This window comes from Telmatherina bonti (assembly GCF_933228915.1).
Source record: "Telmatherina bonti genome assembly, chromosome: 13".
Lineage (NCBI taxonomy): Eukaryota > Metazoa > Chordata > Actinopteri > Atheriniformes > Telmatherinidae > Telmatherina > Telmatherina bonti.
In genome coordinates, this window is record NC_136611.1 from 8128524 (window position 1) to 8146384 (window position 17861).

General features: G+C 40.6%; 2 protein-coding genes across 5 annotated transcripts in view; one reads left to right on the forward strand and one right to left on the reverse strand.

Moving 5' to 3' along the window:
• Positions 1 to 15822, forward strand: part of LOC306764263 (calcium/calmodulin-dependent protein kinase type II subunit gamma-like) — an 87117-nt gene extending 71295 nt beyond the window's left edge. For 3 of the 4 annotated variants that reach the window (XM_079251358.1, XM_079251355.1, XM_079251356.1), the window contains 7 exons: positions 6190 to 6279; positions 6866 to 7009; positions 8264 to 8431; positions 8839 to 8914; positions 9003 to 9097; positions 9291 to 9524; positions 10928 to 15822. In XM_079251358.1, coding sequence (XP_079107484.1) covers positions 6190 to 6279; positions 6866 to 7009; positions 8264 to 8431; positions 8839 to 8914; positions 9003 to 9097; positions 9291 to 9523 — 806 coding nt within the window. In that variant the 3' untranslated portion in view covers position 9524; positions 10928 to 15822. The remainder of the gene's footprint in view (positions 1 to 6189; positions 6280 to 6865; positions 7010 to 8263; positions 8432 to 8838; positions 8915 to 9002; positions 9098 to 9290; positions 9525 to 10927) is intronic. The other variant, XM_079251357.1, reaches the window with a different exon arrangement.
• Positions 15823 to 16237: 415 nt separating this feature from the next.
• On the reverse strand, positions 16238 to 17650 carry LOC306764163 (nuclear factor 7, ovary-like; the record flags this gene model as incomplete). Its single annotated transcript, XM_079251204.1, has 1 exon — positions 16238 to 17650. One exon carries the CDS (start codon positions 17648 to 17650, stop codon positions 16238 to 16240), a length of 1413 nt encoding a protein of 470 aa, XP_079107330.1.
• Positions 17651 to 17861: the final 211 nt, after the last annotated feature.

Consider the following 17861-nt stretch of genomic DNA (forward strand, 5'->3'; position numbering starts at 1 on the left):
AGGGTTCTGTCTTTGTGAAAATATTAAATTTGTTGTTCAATACACTGACAATCTGACAAACTTTACCATTTCAAATGGTAAATGGTAAATGGACTTGTACTTCTATAGCGCTTTTCTAGTCATACAGACCACTCAAAGCGCTTTACACTACTTGTCACATTCACCCATTCACACACACACTCACTCAACACACTCATACCCCGATAGGCACATCAGGGGGCAGTTGGGGTTCAGTGTCTTGCCCTAGGACACTTCGGCATTTCAGGGGAAGCCTGGAATCGATCCCCCAACTTACCAGTTGAAGGACAACTGCTCTTCCTCCTGAGCTACAGCCGCCCAATGCTATAAATAATGAGACTATAAGTATCATTCATTTCAATAAATGTCAATAAAATAAAAAATGTGCTATTAGTTCTTGCTATTAGTTCTATTAGTTCTTGTGCTGCGATTTGCACGACCTTTTCATTTGTTAGATTGTAATATCATGAGCCTCAGGGCAAAAATGGATTTGATGCCAACTGCTGAAAACATCTGCGATTGCTTTTGGTTTTTAAAAGCCCAGAAAAAAAAGGTTTCATGATTCTTTTCTTTTTTTTCCACATATTTCTGGATTAACACCCGCTAAAAATCCTGGATCACCTTCAAAATGTTCCAAGTGCTGGACATTGCTAACCTCTTACTGACCTCTCCTGGAGTTCAGCTGAATTGCTTCCTTATGCTTTGCTTTTATGAAGCCTGAAGACGAGTTTGTGTGCGCTTGTTTGCATGTCTGACAGGAAGAGGCTGGGAAATGAAAGAGATCTTGTAATGTTGAGTTTTGGCTTCCTCATAAAGTACTCAGCTGAGATCTAGGAGCAAACAGTGCTGAAATGCCAACTTGCCTGTGTGCAGAGTCCTTTTGCAGAGCTGTGTGTGTGTGTGTGTGTGTGTGTGTGTGCGCACACTAGTTGTGTTCCAGAGAAAGGTATCACACATACTGGCAAATAACTTCAAATGATTTTGTGTGAAATCGTTTCATATTCACTGTGTGTGACTGAATTTGTTTGTGCAGTTCTGCATCCGTTTATCTCTGCAAGAACACTCAAACACCCTTTTTCTCTGCATCTCAGCTGAGTACAATGTGTCTAAACGGGGTCATGAATGTATCATTTTGATGCCAAGCCTAAAGAACATTGTGTGCGCCCCAATCTCCTCCTCCTCCTCCTCCTCCTCATTCTTATAGATGTCTTACTGCTATGTCACGAATTCCCTAGCAACCACAACAGAGCTGTCATGTATGACTGCAAGAAACATTTACCAATGCTGGGAAGAAAATGACAATTTTTCCAGTAGGATGTCGGTGGAAGTTTCATTCTTCTGGCTGGTTTCCTGAGGAAAAAAAAGCACAATCTTATATCTCATATGTCTTATTATTTCAACTCCATGCTATGTAATACTGATTGAATTTAGACTCCTGTCAGCAACGATAAACACATCTTATCAAGCTGTGCATCAATATTTGGTCACTTTCTTTAGTAAAACGTCATTTAAGTAAAAAAAAAAAAAAAAAAAAAAGTCAAAGAAATCTGCAGTTCTAAATTCTTTCAGGCAGATGCAACACTTTTTACTTTTAGGATGTGTTTATTATTGTTTATTGTCTCCTACCCGCTGTCTCCAAAGAGGGACGAGCTAGTCTTCATGGGGTCCATACAAAAAGACAAAACAAAACAACAATACGCAAGATGCAAATTGTAATTACATTAATAACCTAAAAATATTGTGTGATGTGATTACACGTGGTTGACAAGGTGACCAAAAGCACATGGAGATGCAGAAGACATGGGATTAATTAAACGTAGATCTACTACAAACACATTATCCTCCAGTGGAACTTCAGACGTGCAAGTGTTTTCTCTTTTTTTATGTTTATTATGGAGACAAGAAATCAGTAATTTCATGAAGCTGATCCATGCTGGATCAGACTGCAAAACTGTCACTGAAATGTTCGCACTGCACAGCATGCTTCTTTTGTGTCCTTCATGAGCCGGTCTGGCTCCAAAAATACAAGATTTAACAGACCCCAGTTTCCCTGTGTGACGTCTTTCAGGCAGTCCTACATGTCATGCAGACAAGTCTTTCTCTCCCGGGTTTTTTGTCTCTTTCTACAGTTAATAAAAAAAAAAAAGTAACTTCTGCTGATTCAATCTGTTTTTCTCAACAGGTTTTAGAGAAAACTTGCGGTGTCTGTTGTGATATTTCACCGGGAATGTCAGAGAATCGAATGTGTTCCTGCTTGAATTTAGGCAAATTTTGTGTAGTTTCCTGAGTCAAAGCCAGACATGTGAATTTCAGGTTTAAAATAATGTAGCGTGGACTTGATCTTGTGCGGACTCTCAGTCAGGAGGTAATGGAGTGGAGGTGGAAGCTTGTGTGACATACTGTATACACACACCAGTCCTCAAGGGTCCACTGGGTCTGCTTGCAGCTGACTCTCTGCATTCTGAATTCCTGTAACAGCACAGACTGAGCATGCCACCTACACACACACACACACACACACACACACACACCTGGGTCAGTCTTCATTTAGAAAAACAACATAGCAGACAAATAAGCCAAAGAGTAGAACACAGACGCTTTCAAGCAGGCGTTTGCAGGAGAATCCAAGTCATCCACACATCTACAGTCACCTTTACGTTGATTATTCTGTTCTATTCTACGGTCATTTAGCAGATGCTTTTATTTAAAGCAACTTGCATATGAGTGAGAACAACACAAGCACAAAATCAAACAGTAGAGGACATCGTAGGAAGGTGCTAGTGGACTGTCCAGTTGGGCGCAGATCCTTCCATGAAGTGCTACAGGCTTTTTTTTTTTTTTTTTTTTTTGGTTTACTCCCTTTCCACCCCATAATATCACCTGTTATAATACAAAGAATTAATACCATAAAGTTTGTTGTAAAGAACTGGGCTAGGTTCTCCAACTTTCCAATTACGTGCATATCCATAGGAAGCTCTCACACAGCTGACCTGTCATTTAAGGTTGAACTAGTTCGGCCTTTTCAGATTTAATATGGACTGAAAAAATACACCCTGCTGGGATTTTCTGGAAGAGATTGTGAAGATCACGTTGGAGGCAGAAGTTCCTTCTTTGCCAAAACATGATTGTAAACGTGTAGTTTCCTAACAGACCCTTGTTCCCCTCAGAAGATTGAACTAACTTTAACTCATGTTAGCCTCTTCCTAATGAGAGCTATATGTAAAGGTTCCAGCATGACATACATGCAACCCAACAGATCTTTTCACACGCTAGGAAGCACCAGTGCTAGCAAGTAGCATGTGACATGGAGGCCCTCAGCTAAAAGACTCCAACAAGCTTTTCCACCCAACAAGTCAAAGCTCCAAGAAATTATAAAGGAATTTACAAAACAACAACATAAGAACAGCACTGTCCACTTACAGCTTATGCTAATTTTCCTACTTGAGGCGACTACACAAAGTGTCATATAAAAGCAGAGGCTGCGGATTACAGAGGTATGTCAGTGAGCTAGCAGCCAAGCTGTAGCAAACCATAAACAAATACTAAATCATAAAGCAAGTCCTACCTTTTTCTGTTATATGGTAAAAAAAAAAAAAATGTTTATGTAAATATTCCTCTACCTTTTATTTGATATTATTTATGAGGCTACTGGTAGTTCCCATGAAAATGAAGGAGTCATTCACTTGTATGACAATACTTTTTAGTATTTTGGGTTTAACTGAGTTTCTAAGGTGAATTTGCGGGGTGTCCCTCGATTCTCCTATTCCGATTATTAATAGAGGTATTGATTATCACAATTAGCCTATGGCAGGGCAACTCAGTTAGATATTCAGGTGGGCCAGATTTTCAAATAAAAAAAATAGTCAGAGCCAGAAATAAAGTAAGGGAAAATAAATCAGTAAAAATAAATAAATTAGACACATTTACATTTTGAAAAATAAGTAGTTTATTAATGTTTCTATTTTAAATTCAGTCCCACATGACAAGGGATAATGCACAAAAAAAAAAAAGAAAATTCCAGTCAGAACCTGTTTTTCTCCTAACTTTTAACATAAAAAGGTCATATCAAACTAAACCTCTTGATCTGGGGCCTCCTCACATAATAATCTTTAAACACCAACACACACTCATTGCATATTAAACACATCGGTTTTCGCCCGAACGTGACGGCAAAATAAATAAATACTTATCAGTCCAGGCGGGGTTAAAACTGCAGTTTACGTTGTCAATTTAGCGTTTTGGGACAGAGAGCGACATGCTTGCTAGCGCCGGTCTTACAACTTCAAAACACAACACGCACTGCGGTTAATGTTGCTAGGCAACCAAGTGTTGCATTCATGGTCTACACGACTGTAGGATTGTGGGCTACTTATTCAGTGTAGGAATGACTGAAGGTTCTTGATTAATATCTTTATTCTTTTACATAAGCTGGTCCACATAGAAGTTGGTTCTGGGCTGCATGTGGCTCATGGGCCACCATTTGAAGAGGCCTGGCCTATGAGTTTCTCAGATACTTCCCTGTGTAACATCTCAGTTACACCATCCATGAAACTGCTCAGGTTCACTTTTAGCTTCAACTTTTGCACAGTTTCTTTTTACTGATTCTTTAATTGTGCTGCTACATTTATATTTACTCTGACACAGTAACAAGGTATCTGTCTTGACTCGGATGTCTGTAAAGGGGCTTCTTGTCTTTCGCTTCCTGCTGAATTTAATATATTACAGTTCTTGTGGTTGTAAAGATGCTCCTCATTTATTTTGGGTGTCCCATTTTTAACAGGAGGTAGGAAAAAAAATCAGCCTCTTAGAAAAGAGGTTAAACATTCATGTTTGAGCTTCAGGATAATTTTTAGATTGACTGAAAATGATCAGAAGTGGCTCATGTTCAGTTAATTCCCTTCTCTCTCTTTGCTATGAGAACTGTGTTAAAGTATAGCTATTAATAAGGTTTGACTTTTTAATACTTAATGATCAGATTGTCTGAAGAAGCATGTGAAATCTATGTATTTTTAAGTATTTTTGTTCATGTATGTGCAAAGGGAATTTGCCCCGCCACCCCTTCTGGTAGGAGTGGAGAGGGCTGGGGCACCTTGGACTGAGAGCCAGCGCTAAAAGCAGGAGAGGGCCTAAATTTAGCCCTGATGGCAGGAAACGGAGACGAAGTGCCTAGAGAGACTGTCCGGCAAAGACACACGGCTCGGCTAGCGCCACCTTTGGATGGCATTAGCCTGATACAACTCTTTTATGACTCTTTCAACTTAAACATACTGATAGTGTAAAGCAAGCTTGGAGAGCCAGGTGAGTGGGGGTGGAAGGGTACGCATGTTTGGTAGGAACAGTGAGTGTCATATTGGTGGTTTTGGGACCTCATCAGGTCGCTGTTGGACAGCTGGTTTGTAACCCAACGCCTGAGCTGGCTTTTGGAGCATCTGTGAACATGTCTGTTGTGTTGCTCTCAGTACTTATATTTTCCATTATATTATAGGTAGTATAGGTGTCATGCTGCTGGTTGTGATGAGTACATAAGGTTGTATTCTAATGTGTTCTAAAAATATTGGTATTATTTGACAGTTGTTGACATGTATGTGTTGAACTACGTCTTTATCTCACTGGGATGTTGCAGGACTATGCTTTCCAGAGACCACTTCTCAATCAAACAACCTTGGCTTGAATCTGGCTTCTGTCTTGTTGGTTATGTTTAGTTTCTGTTTATTTCCAAATAAGCATTTGGAAGGATTCAGTTTATATAGCTATCCAAGACTGATTTGCATTAGTTATGTCGTTTTAAAGGGCATTATATTACAGTGGATTAAACATGCAAACATAATAAGTACGATCCAATCCTTTCTCATCATCATAAACATCTCTGTCGTCATCATCAATCCTGCATCTATGTCTCAGTAAAACCTCACATCCAGCACCCAGAGCTGTAAATCCTGCTGAAATGGAGTCATTAGCTCTAATGATTGATAGAAAAAGAGTTAAGCAACATTACAAGGACTTGGCTACTGTGTGGTTGATCATCAGCCACCATCATGCCATCAAATAAGCCCTCCTACCAGTCCTAACTGTGACATTTCTGTTGTGTTTTGAGGAGCTAAATGTGCGTTTGGTTGTCATATCATGAATTATTTCTGTTTGGTCTCATTCTGTTTGTGTGCATGTTGTCAGGCAAGAGCTTAGACAACAGCTCGCTTAAGGCGCAGTCCAGCACGAGTTCCCAGCCTGATAGCACTCAGGGCTCCGCAGCTGCTGTGCACTGTAAGTCAGCATGGTCCAGCAAATGCAGCCTGTAACGTAAACATACTCACACGCTCTGCTAGTGGTTGACTAAATTCTTATTTGTGTGTGTTGTTTTTTTTTTTGTTTTTTTTTATTTAGTCCCTTCATGTATTAAGTGATACATCTGCTGCCTTTTAGTACTACTAACCCCAGGGTTACCTTGACTAAAGCACAATCAGTCAGCATCTTACTGTCAGGCAGTCTAAAACACTAAGTGATGGAAAAACAAGTTGTTTTCAGAAATATTTAAAAGCCTTGTAGTTTTTAAACTCCCACAATGCATTTTTCCACCCACACAATGTGTTTGGAATAACTCATTGTCTCCTCCTCATGGACATAAAGGGAAATTATCATTATTTTCTCATTAACCTCTCAGCATGACTTCTGCTCTGTCTTTAATGTTGACCATCTTGCTGAGTTCTAATGACTCATCCAGGACCACAATTCTTCCCCCACACCTGCTTGGTTTGGTTTGCTGTAGTTTGTTCATCTAAAAAGACCGGCACCGTGATCAACTTTAAACTTAAGTCCAGTGTCCTCCAAATTCTTCCCTCCTCAACCTCAGCTGCTGCAAAGTTTGCTGACCTGCTGGGCTCAGTGCGTAGGAGTTCAGGGCCCACTGCTGACGGAGAAGGGAGATCCAACACTCCACCTCCCGCTGCCCTCTCCGCCCCCTCCCCTCCACACACTCCAGTTGTCCCCATGCAGAGTAAGTAGAAAAGAATAACAACAGGCAAGACAGTTGTATGCAGCTAGTTTGCATCTGCCTCCTTCTGTTTCCATTCCAAGATGATGCATGTCAGGAAACATGGATGGATTACTCATCAGACCTAACGGGCACTTTTATATGTCCCAGAGGCAAAATAGCCAAGATAATTTGTCAAAGACCAAATAAAGAAACCTAACATTATAAAACTTCATCAAACAAAGAGACGTAAATAACAAAAATCTGCCTAAAAGCCCCTGGAGAGCTGCAAAATTATAACAATTACACGCCAGAATGGGTGTAGAGAGACGTTTTTAAGGTCAGGTGAACAATGCTAATCAAGAACAAGTAAGTTAGGCAAGATAATCATGTAAAGTTGCAAAACATTTACACAGCAAAAAAAAAAAAAACTTGAAGGGATCTAAAGTGTGCACAAACAGACCTGAAATGGGACCTGCAGTGTGACTAAAACAGCCAACACTGGTCCCCTAGTTCCAACATAATGTTGGAATTTATGCAAATCAAAGGAATGCTTTGAATTGATCCAAAAATGACAATAAAAGGTAAAAAAAAAAAAAAAAAAAAAAGTATTATAAACATATGCAGAAGACCAAAGTGACTAGTTATAGATCTGGTTAATGTTTGCTCTGTGCCTCTTTACCTGTTACCTGCCCGTTGTCTGGTAATCTGTCCATGATGCAGTGGACTGAACCTGTCTGCCATCTGTCATTTTGGAAGGAAAAAAGAAAAACTGTATTTATTACTTAGCTCTGCATAAACTTCCATTTCTCATCTGGTTTCTGGAGGGACATTTATTTCTACCTCCCTTCAGGATATTGTTTAAGGTTAGAACATAATAATAAATATATGGTGCTAAAGAGATATTCAAACATAAAACTGAAAACTATTGGTCCATTTTGGTCCATTAAATACATGTTTTATTAGAAATATCTTAATATTTATTTATTTTTCTTAAATTTAGAGCTTGCAAACTGTAAATAAATTTAATGAGTGTTGTCATAAATATGTATTGAAATCCAGTTAAAATGACATGTATAACCTCATTTTTAATATTAGAGAACAACTACATGTGTCGATGATTAGGTCAATAAATATGAATTTTTCTGATAATATATAATGTTGATACAACTGGGGGGATTTTTACTTTTTCTTCATCTCTTTTTCTCATTTCTTTTCTGATTGTCTTTAACTTATCCTTATCCATCCATCCATCCATCCATCCTGCACAACACTCAGTGTCTCGGCTAACTGACCTGGTAAGCAGCGTTCGCAGGGTTCAACCAGCCCCAGCGGCAGAAAGCGATGTTACGCCAGTACCCGTCACCAAGCCCACTCCTCCACCTGCACACACCACCCCACCTCCCCCTCACTCCCCCTCCAGCCCCTCCTTGTCTTCCTCGCAGAGTGAGTACTCCAACGCATGGTACCCAGTCAGGAGGCGTGGTTACTGACCCTGTGTGGCTTCAGAGGAGGCCTGCCTGCTCGTAACAGTGTTCTGCTTCGGGTAACTGGGATCACACCCTGCTGAAGGATCTGTTGTCGCTTTTTACTTGTTGTAACATCTTAAAACAAGCGGGTGGCATTGCTTGTGTTGATATATGAGATCTCTTTTGTGTATCTGTATTACAGTACTGACAGTTGGAGACTCTGTTCGGACTTTGCGTGTGGCTTATGTACAGAATTTTTACCCTGAGTTGTGATGATATCTGCCTTCGCCTGAGCGTCTTTGAATGATTTAAAGACTAACTTTCCTCCATAAGTTCAACTCCTGTATTTACCTCCATTTAACTTATTTCTCATGTTCTCTGCAGCACGCAAACAGGAAATCATCAAGATCACTGAACAGCTGATAGAAGCCATAAACAATGGAGACTTTGATGCATACGCGTGAGTCTGCAGTTTCGTGTCCATGTCAAATACACAGTTAAAATGTAATATTCACCATTGTTAACTTAGCTCACTGTTTCCTCTCCAGTAAGATCTGTGACCCCGGACTGACTTCGTTCGAGCCGGAGGCGCTGGGCAACCTGGTAGAAGGAATGGATTTCCACAGATTCTACTTTGAGAACCGTAAGACTGAAACATTTGTTTTCTGAGTGGCTTGTTTTAACTCAGAAAAAGTTAAAGTGCTGCTCTAAGTGTTGTACATTTGCTATTTATCTAATTATACGTTTAATATGTGGTTGAAATATTCAACAGCAAATAGAAAAGTCAGTTTTCTCTCCATCAGCCCCTCCTGACATTACTGCCACCATCTTTTCAGTTTTGGCCAAGAACAACAAACCCATCCACACCACCATCCTGAACCCCCACGTCCACCTGATCGGCGAGGACGCAGCCTGCATTGCTTACATCCGCCTGACCCAGTTTGTTGACGGCCAGGGTCGGCCGCGGTCCAGCCAGTCAGAGGAAACCCGCGTCTGGTATCGCAGAGACAGCAAGTGGCAAAACATCCACTTCCACTGCTCAGGCGCGCCAGCTGCACCTCTTCAGTGAGGTACAGACTGCTCCTGACAGCGGCGGAAGCTCCTCTCAGAACCAGATGTTTACATTTAGAAGCAGCTGTGTGTGAATTCAGATGCAGGATCAGCTGTCAGAAAGTCAGCAAAATACATTCCTGTTTGCATCGGCTTTGAATGTGCATAACTACTGACCAGGAGAAGATCATTTCACCTGACATCTTCCCACACAATGGATCAAGAAGTTACTTATTCTGTAGCTATTTGAATCAAATACAGTGTGCAGTATATACATAGGGAATGTGGAGACTAACAAACTTAATCCCATGAGCCCCTAAAATCAATCATATAGAAGCAGTTGTGAGCAGAGTTTAGTCCTGTGTAAGGCTGTAGTTTTAATTTAGATAAAAACTACTATGGTTGTTTTATCTGTGGCGCTGGAGTCCAGAAGGATAAGATGAGCTGTTTTCATGTGTGGAGGGCAGTTGTAGGAGACATAGATGAGGAGGAGGTGCATGGTGCATTAGTGTGTGTGTGGCAGAGGTGGTGGTTTGTGTGTGATTGGGCGTGTGCTTGCACAGAGGTGTATAAAGGCGCATATTTACCTGGGAAACGGATGAGAGAGCAAGGGTGGGGTAGTCGCCATAATTTTGTTGACAGCTATCCACACATTCATACATCATTTCTGTCTGTTATCTCCCTGGTTAAAACAATCCATTCATCAATCTTGATTGCGCTGTTATAGCTTGGAGACGCAATAAAGTATTAAACGCATCCCTGGATTTCAGCGTATTCTGTCAAGAGAACGTCCTCGCGCGTCACAAATAAGCAAACAGGAGGACCCCACCCAAACTCTCAGCGGCAAAGGTGGTTTGGAAGCCGCAACAGCAGTCTTAGATTTTCTGAATAAGATGCAAGTTTGTGCATTAAAAGTGGGCATTGTGCAGAGTTTTCCTCGCATGTTCTCGAATGTAAAATACAGAAGATGTCATGAGTGAAAAAGCCAGAGGAATGTTGCTGCAGCTTTTTATTCCTGCTTGTTTATTCGTAGCTTTTCTATCTTTTTTTCATGAACTGTAGGAGTTTGATCTGCTAGTTGCCATTCAGATGGGTTCATGTGGCATTTTACATCGGGTGGGCAACTCCAGGTTCCTCTGCTGCAACATGCCTAAAACACATCAGATCTAATAAGCAGACTTGAGATCAAACTCTGCACTAGTCTGCGAATTGGCCATTGATTTGAGTCAGTTGTGTTGCAGCAGGGAAACTGCCAACATTTGCAGAACCGTGGCTCTCAAGGACCTGGGTTGCCCTCCTCTGTTCTACATCCTTCCATCAGTATATATTAAACTCAGTCTAGTCTGGATACTTTGTACAGATATTTGCATGTAAAAACAGACAGTTTTCATTGTTGTGTGTCCTTTTATGATTTATTTTTCAGGATTGAATGCTCTGGTTGCGTCTGTCGGGAGCGCTCTGCTGGAGAGAGAAGAGGAAGACGATTCAGAGGAGGAAGGGATGAAAGAACATGTCCAGTGTCGGCTTGGGGAACAGGGGTGATCGCCCCCTTATCCAGGAAAAAAAAAAAAAAAAGAAATTCCTCCCTCACTGGACTTCCAGCCTCATCCACCCCCAGCATGCATCTACGCCCCCCACCCCCTCACCACTGTCTGTTACCTGCTGTACACCTCCTGACATCCATCCAACAACAGCTGCACAACATCCCTCACCCCCCCGGGGCTTCTTCCTCTTCCTCTTCCCTCCGGCACGCTGGGTGTTTGATGGGAGACGGGGGTGTTTCCAGGACTGGGTGCGACTCCTCCGTCCTGTGGTATCTTTTCCACCCCCACTATTTTTGTGACACCAACCCTGCCCCCCCCCCCCCCCCCCCCCTCCCCATGTGAATCCACACTTGTGTGACATAAACACTGCACTGGAAATGCAGTCTGTAAAGTTTTAAGTAAAATCTGTTATTAACATTACTATATTATGATGATTAATATTACACATTTGCAATTGTATATGTAATTTGTATAATTCAGAATTCTTGATGCCAGTGGTTTCTAGAGTTGAAGGAAATATTTTTGTTTTTTTCTTTCTGGTTTTAAGGAAGCATGTTTTTCCCATATTAACAGTGGCTGTTTTTTATTGTGGCTTTTAAGTGGAAAAGGATTTTGGCAGTTTTTGTAACTCGCTGCTTGTATGTTTGCTATATTATTATTGCTCCCAAACTCATGATCAAAATGTGGTTTTGTTTTGTTTTATTTTTGTTTCAGTCTTTTTTCTTTTTCTTTTTCTCTCTTTTTTGTTTGTTTGTGTGTTTTTTTTTTTTTTGGTTTTTTTTTTGAGGGCGGGGGGGTGTCCAGTGGATGTAGAGCATGAGACCATATGTGTGGAAGTGTGTTTGTGTAATCCAGACATGCAGCGTTCACATGTCCAGTCAAGTCGGTGCAGTGGGAGGAACCTGCTGCTGTTTCCTTGTTGCAGTGGGAACGGCAGGAAAGGAGCGTTTGCTGAACTCGGTGGCATCAAAACAAATCGAGAAGCACACACACAGCAGGAGTTTTGTGGCGGTAGGACTTTCCCCTCGTGCATAAAGCTGGCAGTCTGATTTACATGTTGCATCCTCAGGCTGCATGAGAAGAGCGTGTTGCTTTGGGAAGCAATGCTCTTTTTGTTGTTGCACAGTTGCCTCCATTTGAAATTTTTCTAGCTTATTATAACAAAATATATTTTAGGGAATAAAGATCTTTATAGATGAGTAGATAGACTTGTTTTATAGAGTTAAAAATAAACTTCCCATGTTAAAATCGTCTCCAGAAGCAGAACAGATAAGTCCTTTATAGCTCTAGTGTGGAAAGTTTTGGTCGATTTATTGGCTGAAATAAAAAAACAGACCTTTTAACTATATTTTTATTGCAGTTAAATCACATGGAAATAAGTATTGTTGTGCTTTGATAACCTACGGCGTGTTTGCAGAAAGGGAGAAGGTTGCTTAGAGGTTGTGTTTGCATGTTTTCTAACATGGCGATGAAATACGACGGGATTTTTGTGATGCAGCAAACAGTTTCATTAGAAGTAATCAATTTTTTCTCCTCCTAAAGGATAAACATGGAGGAAAACTCCCAAAGTGTCCAGCTGGAAATAACTTCCATTTTCTCTCAGCTAAACACAAAGCAAATCATTTTGACATCTGCGTCTTTATGTTTGGTCATTTCTCTTTTAAAAGGGGCAAATTTTTAACCAAAGAAGCCAAATCCACTTGATCTAAACATGAATATTTTTATCATTCTTTTAATATATTTTTAACAATATTAAGACTAACTAAATGCACTAATTTCCATGCAGTAATTAGACAAGTATGAAATAATCAAAAATGTAAAAAGAGGGGGTGGATTTCCTGAAATATTAACTTTTAACATGACATTGTGGCAGAAAGTGGTTCAGTGTTCGAGCGCAGTGTGTGCCAACGCCATTCTTCTTCCTTTTAGAATTAGAAGTGAGTCGTTCAGCTTCGACTCTTGTTTTATTTTCTGTACTAAAATGGTGCTCAGCGGAGACGGGGGTGCGCCATTGGTGGTTCCTGCTGTTGCTAGGAGACAGATGAATACCCGCTTGAAGCTCAGCACTCTGTTCTGAAAAGTTAAGATATTTTTAACCCGAAACAATCGCGGCGCTGACTGGAACACAACAGCAGGTCGTTTTCTTTTTCTTTTAAGTTCAACACGAGAGAAGAAGTCGGCGCTGGCGAGGGAGGGTTCTGGTGGATGCGTGACCTTTCTCACTTCTGATGCCACAGAGCAGAAAGCTGCTGCCGCTGTTCGCTCTGAATGAAGCACACACAAATAACTAGCGCTTGGAGTGTGTTTGCTTGGTGGTTCATTTCAGGACAGCCTTTAGCCACAGTGTGCAATATGTGTGTGTGTGTTTGCACGCATGTACATTTAATGCTGTCTAGTGTGTGTTCTTTACAAGCCTGGGAAGAGGTTTTGAAGGTTGTTGTGTGAGAGATGGAAGTAGAGGGTTTATTTTAGAGGACAAATCAGTCCACGGCCTTCAACCCAGGAGTTTCTTTTCTCATAATTTCATCATTTTTCATCATTTTTATTTGGGTTTGTGTTACAGTGAAGTGTTATTATCCTTTCATGACATTAAGTGCTTGTGCCAGGGTGGCAGGGTTGAACAGATGGACTTTGACACTGATTTTTGAGTGTTTGTGTGTGTGTGTGTAGGCAGGGGGCGGGGCACACTGTTACTTTGCTCATCCACCATTGGCTGCCTTCGCATTTGTCTCGCCGCTTGGTCCAACCAAGACATTAGGAGACCCGGCAGTCGGTTTGGTGACACAGTCCTCAGGTTTCTATTTATTTTCTATATTTATTTATTTATTGTAGTGGTGTTTTAATTGTGCTTTATTATTGTGTTTTTCTTTTGAATTTGTTGTCCTAATGTACAACTCATGCACTTGTGCAAGTACTGTCTGCTGTTGTTTAAAGGGACAGTGTACTTCATAAAGAAAATAACTCTTTTTAAAGGGATAGTGCACCCAATTTGGATTCTGCGTCTGTTTTTCCTTTTTCTTTTTTTTTCTGTGACGACCAACTTGGTATGAATCAGTTTCTGTGCTAGGTTTTGATTTGTGCTGTTATTGATGCCCTTTTTTCTTTTTCTTTCACTGAGGCTACTAGAAGTGGAGCATCTATTACTTATATCATTATATAATTCTGCGTAGTTTGTATGAACTATCCCTCAAACATGTTGCTTCTTTTTTTTTTTTTTTTTTTTTTTTAAAGGTAGAAGGCTTTTTTTCCAAGGTGAACCACTGAAAACTTGTATTGTACTCATCTCATCCACTAAAATCTTTTACTTCAGCCTGTTCTAATACTGAAAGGTCAAAGGTTACCTGAAAGCGTTCATGTGTGATGGTTCTAATGAACATGACCCCCTCCAAACCCCTGTCCAAAAAAGACAAAAAAAGAAGAAATAGCAGCATGTACAGTACAAAAGTGTTGTTCTTCTGTTCTTCTTAGTGTGTTACTAGCCTTGAAACTCCGTCTAAGATTCCCATATTTAAAATGAGGGAGGACACAGTATTACACATCTGCTACAAGCAGCGTAGCTGACATCTTCTTTGCATGACCGTCAACAGGACTCTTGTTTTTTGGTGTTTTTATTTGGGTTCTCATTTTCTACTGAATGCTGGTAAACTCGACCTTTCTCTGTTTTCTCAGCTTTTTAAGTGCATATAACTATTTTTGTCTGGAGATGATATAATGAAGATGATTATAATGATAAGGATTATTACATTAATGGCTGTGGCACTGAGGATGGCTATGAGGAAGTCGACAGTGATGATGATGAGTTGATCATTTTGCATGCTTTTCTACAGGGCTCTGTGCTGTCAGTGCAGCACGGCTGCTTTTTCTACATAGCTGAGGGAATACGAGGTGCAGCGTCGGCACCAGGCTGCCTCTCTGAGCCTGCAAGCTGAGGAACAGAGCCGAAGTCCAGGAACCGGACCAGAGGCTCCATCGTCATATAAAGCAAAGCACAGACTCGCTCTTTAGTGCTTCTAATGTAGCAGCACAAAAAGATGACTTCAGTGTCAGACGAGCAGTTTACCACTGTAGTTACAACCTGCTTCCATTGGAATCATTGATCAGAGCTGCAAATAGGAACAAATCCACTGATGAATCAGGATTCTGCCTGAGTGATCAGTTGTTCAGCTCTTTCCTCTGGTCTTTTGTCGTATCTTGACAGAAATGAAATATTACATAGAAAGTCAGCTTCTCTGAGATGAGCTGGGCTCTGATTCAGTCTGAGCTTCATCATCATCTTCGTTCTTCAGCAGAGCTGCACTGACAACACGGAGCTGCGTCTCTTCATAGGGGGTCTTTCACTCTTTCCCTCCGTTTCCAACCTGCCATCATTTCTCTGCAGTCGGCTCTTTCTAGTTTCCCTTTGTCTCTTTTTGTCAGTTTGGGTTTCTTCTGTATAATAATATTAATCCTCTATTTCTCTGATTCTTCAGATTATTGCTCTGTTCTCTTACGTGCTACACGTGTTTCTCTAACTTCAAGGAAAATGTGTTAAGCTGTTCTCAATAAAAGGACAATTTAAATAGAACATTTTCATCTTTCTTTGTTTCCACACATCAAACTGAAGCTTGAAGTTTTATCCTGTTTATTAACAAACAAATCAGTGAAGAATTATCCACAGAAGTTCCCTCAAACGAGCAAATTAACACAAAAATACAACTTCATCAATAAAACAACTAAACAGGAGAAAAATTACCATTATTAAAGTTTCTTAAAAAAACTAACTTCCTTGATTTAACTGTTTAATTAAACATAATTATTTATATTTGAACAAATTCAAATGTAGTTTGGGACAATCTTTATCATCTCATTTCTACAGATGATTTGTGGATTAAAACAAATAAGTTTACATGTTTTGTCTGCTGAATGTAGAAAATACAGTACAATACCACCATTTTAACAATATTCTTTAGACAGCCAATGATTACATTTATAATTAGTTAGGACAGAATAATGTGGTTGATTAAATGTACAGATTGTTATGAAGATTGTTACAGAACTGAATCATCCAGAAAAAGCTAGAAATAAAAAGATTTAAACTACTACAGGTGGTGATGTTTGTTTCTTCTCATGTGGTATTGCAGATGATGTCTCTGTTATTGACTAAAAACTAAATCTGAAAAAATCAAAAGTCACAAAGAACTCACCAGAGTCTAAACTTTACAGATTTTGATATCAGAGGTTTTTGCATCTCCAGCTTCTCCAACACTGAAATACGGGAAGAGTTTCTCAGTGAAAGTGTCTCTGTAAGTGTAGATGTGAGTCATGTCTTCAGGGTTGTAGAAGGACACCTTCCCCTTGTCATAGTCCAGCTGGACTCTGATCCTCTGGAGACTCTTCTTCACTGAGACAGTCTTGCCATCACCATCAGTGTATTTTCCATCACCGTGCCATAAACACCAGATTCCATCTTCTGGTGAAGAATATCTCTCTCCCTTCCTGTCAACAGATTCTTTAACCAAACCAATATTCCAGCAGGGATGATCTCCCACTTCCACCTGCCAGCTGTGTTTCCCTGATCTGAAACCCTGAGAGCCAAAAACATTCTTGTACTTTGTGTTTCTCTCTGGATTGTCAGGAAGCTGCTGCCATGTCTCTCCACGTCTCACACTGGTCAGATCATCAGACAGATAGAGCCGTCGGTTTGCAGTGTTTGGGTCCAGAATAACAGGACTGAAGTGGATCTTCTCCTTCAACTTCTCCCAGACTCTGAAGGACAGGTTGCCCAGGTGTTTGGCCACATCTATCAGCGCTCCTGAGAGCAGCTGTGGATCTGACAGTGAGCACTGGGTTCTGCTTCTGCTCTGAGTGTCTTTATAACTGCTGAGGAAGGACACCTTGTCTTTCTGCAGGTCTTCTTCAACAGCACAGATACTGTCTGACAGAGAGGAGATCTGATCCTGGATCTTCTTCATCTCTCTGCTGATAGTCTCCCCCTTCTGCTTCTCTTCCTCCCTCAGAGCTGCCAGTCTGGACTCCTCTTCCTCTTTCAGGAACTGGTGCAGCTTGTTGAACTCTGCTCTGATCTGCTTCTCTGTGGACAACAGCTGCTTCTTGTTATGTTGAATCCCATCATTGTATGTTTTCTCCACGTGTTTGTATGTGTTCATCTTGTCCTGCAGAGACTTTAAGTCAGACTTCAGCTGCTCCTTCAGCTCACTGACTGCTTGTTCTATAGGAACCACTTTGTGATGCTGGTGGAGAGAAAACTCACAGACAGGACACACAGCTCTCTGCTCGTCCTCACAGAACAGTTTAGGTTCTTCTTGATGTTTAGTACACACAGTCAATGTCTTCACTTCTTTTCCTGTTTCAGATGATCCAGATTTGTGTCTTCCAGCAAAAGAATCAGCCAGTTCCTTTATTCCAAAGTTCAGTGGTGGATATTCCTTAGAAGATTTTCTTTTACAAATGGGACAGTTCTTGTTTCCAGCTTGTTCCCAGAATTTCTGCAGGCAGCTTGAACAGAAGTTGTGGTTGCAGCTCAGAGACACAGGATCTCTGAACGTCTCTGAACACACATGGCAGCTCAGGAAGTTTTTTACAAGAACGATATTTTCAGCCATTTTTCACAGAATATTTCAACAACAGAACTCACCGACAGAAAGTCTCTTTATCTTATATCTGAAAATCCTTGGAAAACCTTTTGGATTTTTCCGTCAAGCTCTCCCAGAGTGTAAAGGCGTCTCAGCTCCCTTTAGTTTCTGCTTTTATTTCCTTCTTCTTCATTCATGTCATCAGTGTCAGAAACAAAACAAGTTTGTCCACATGTCTAAA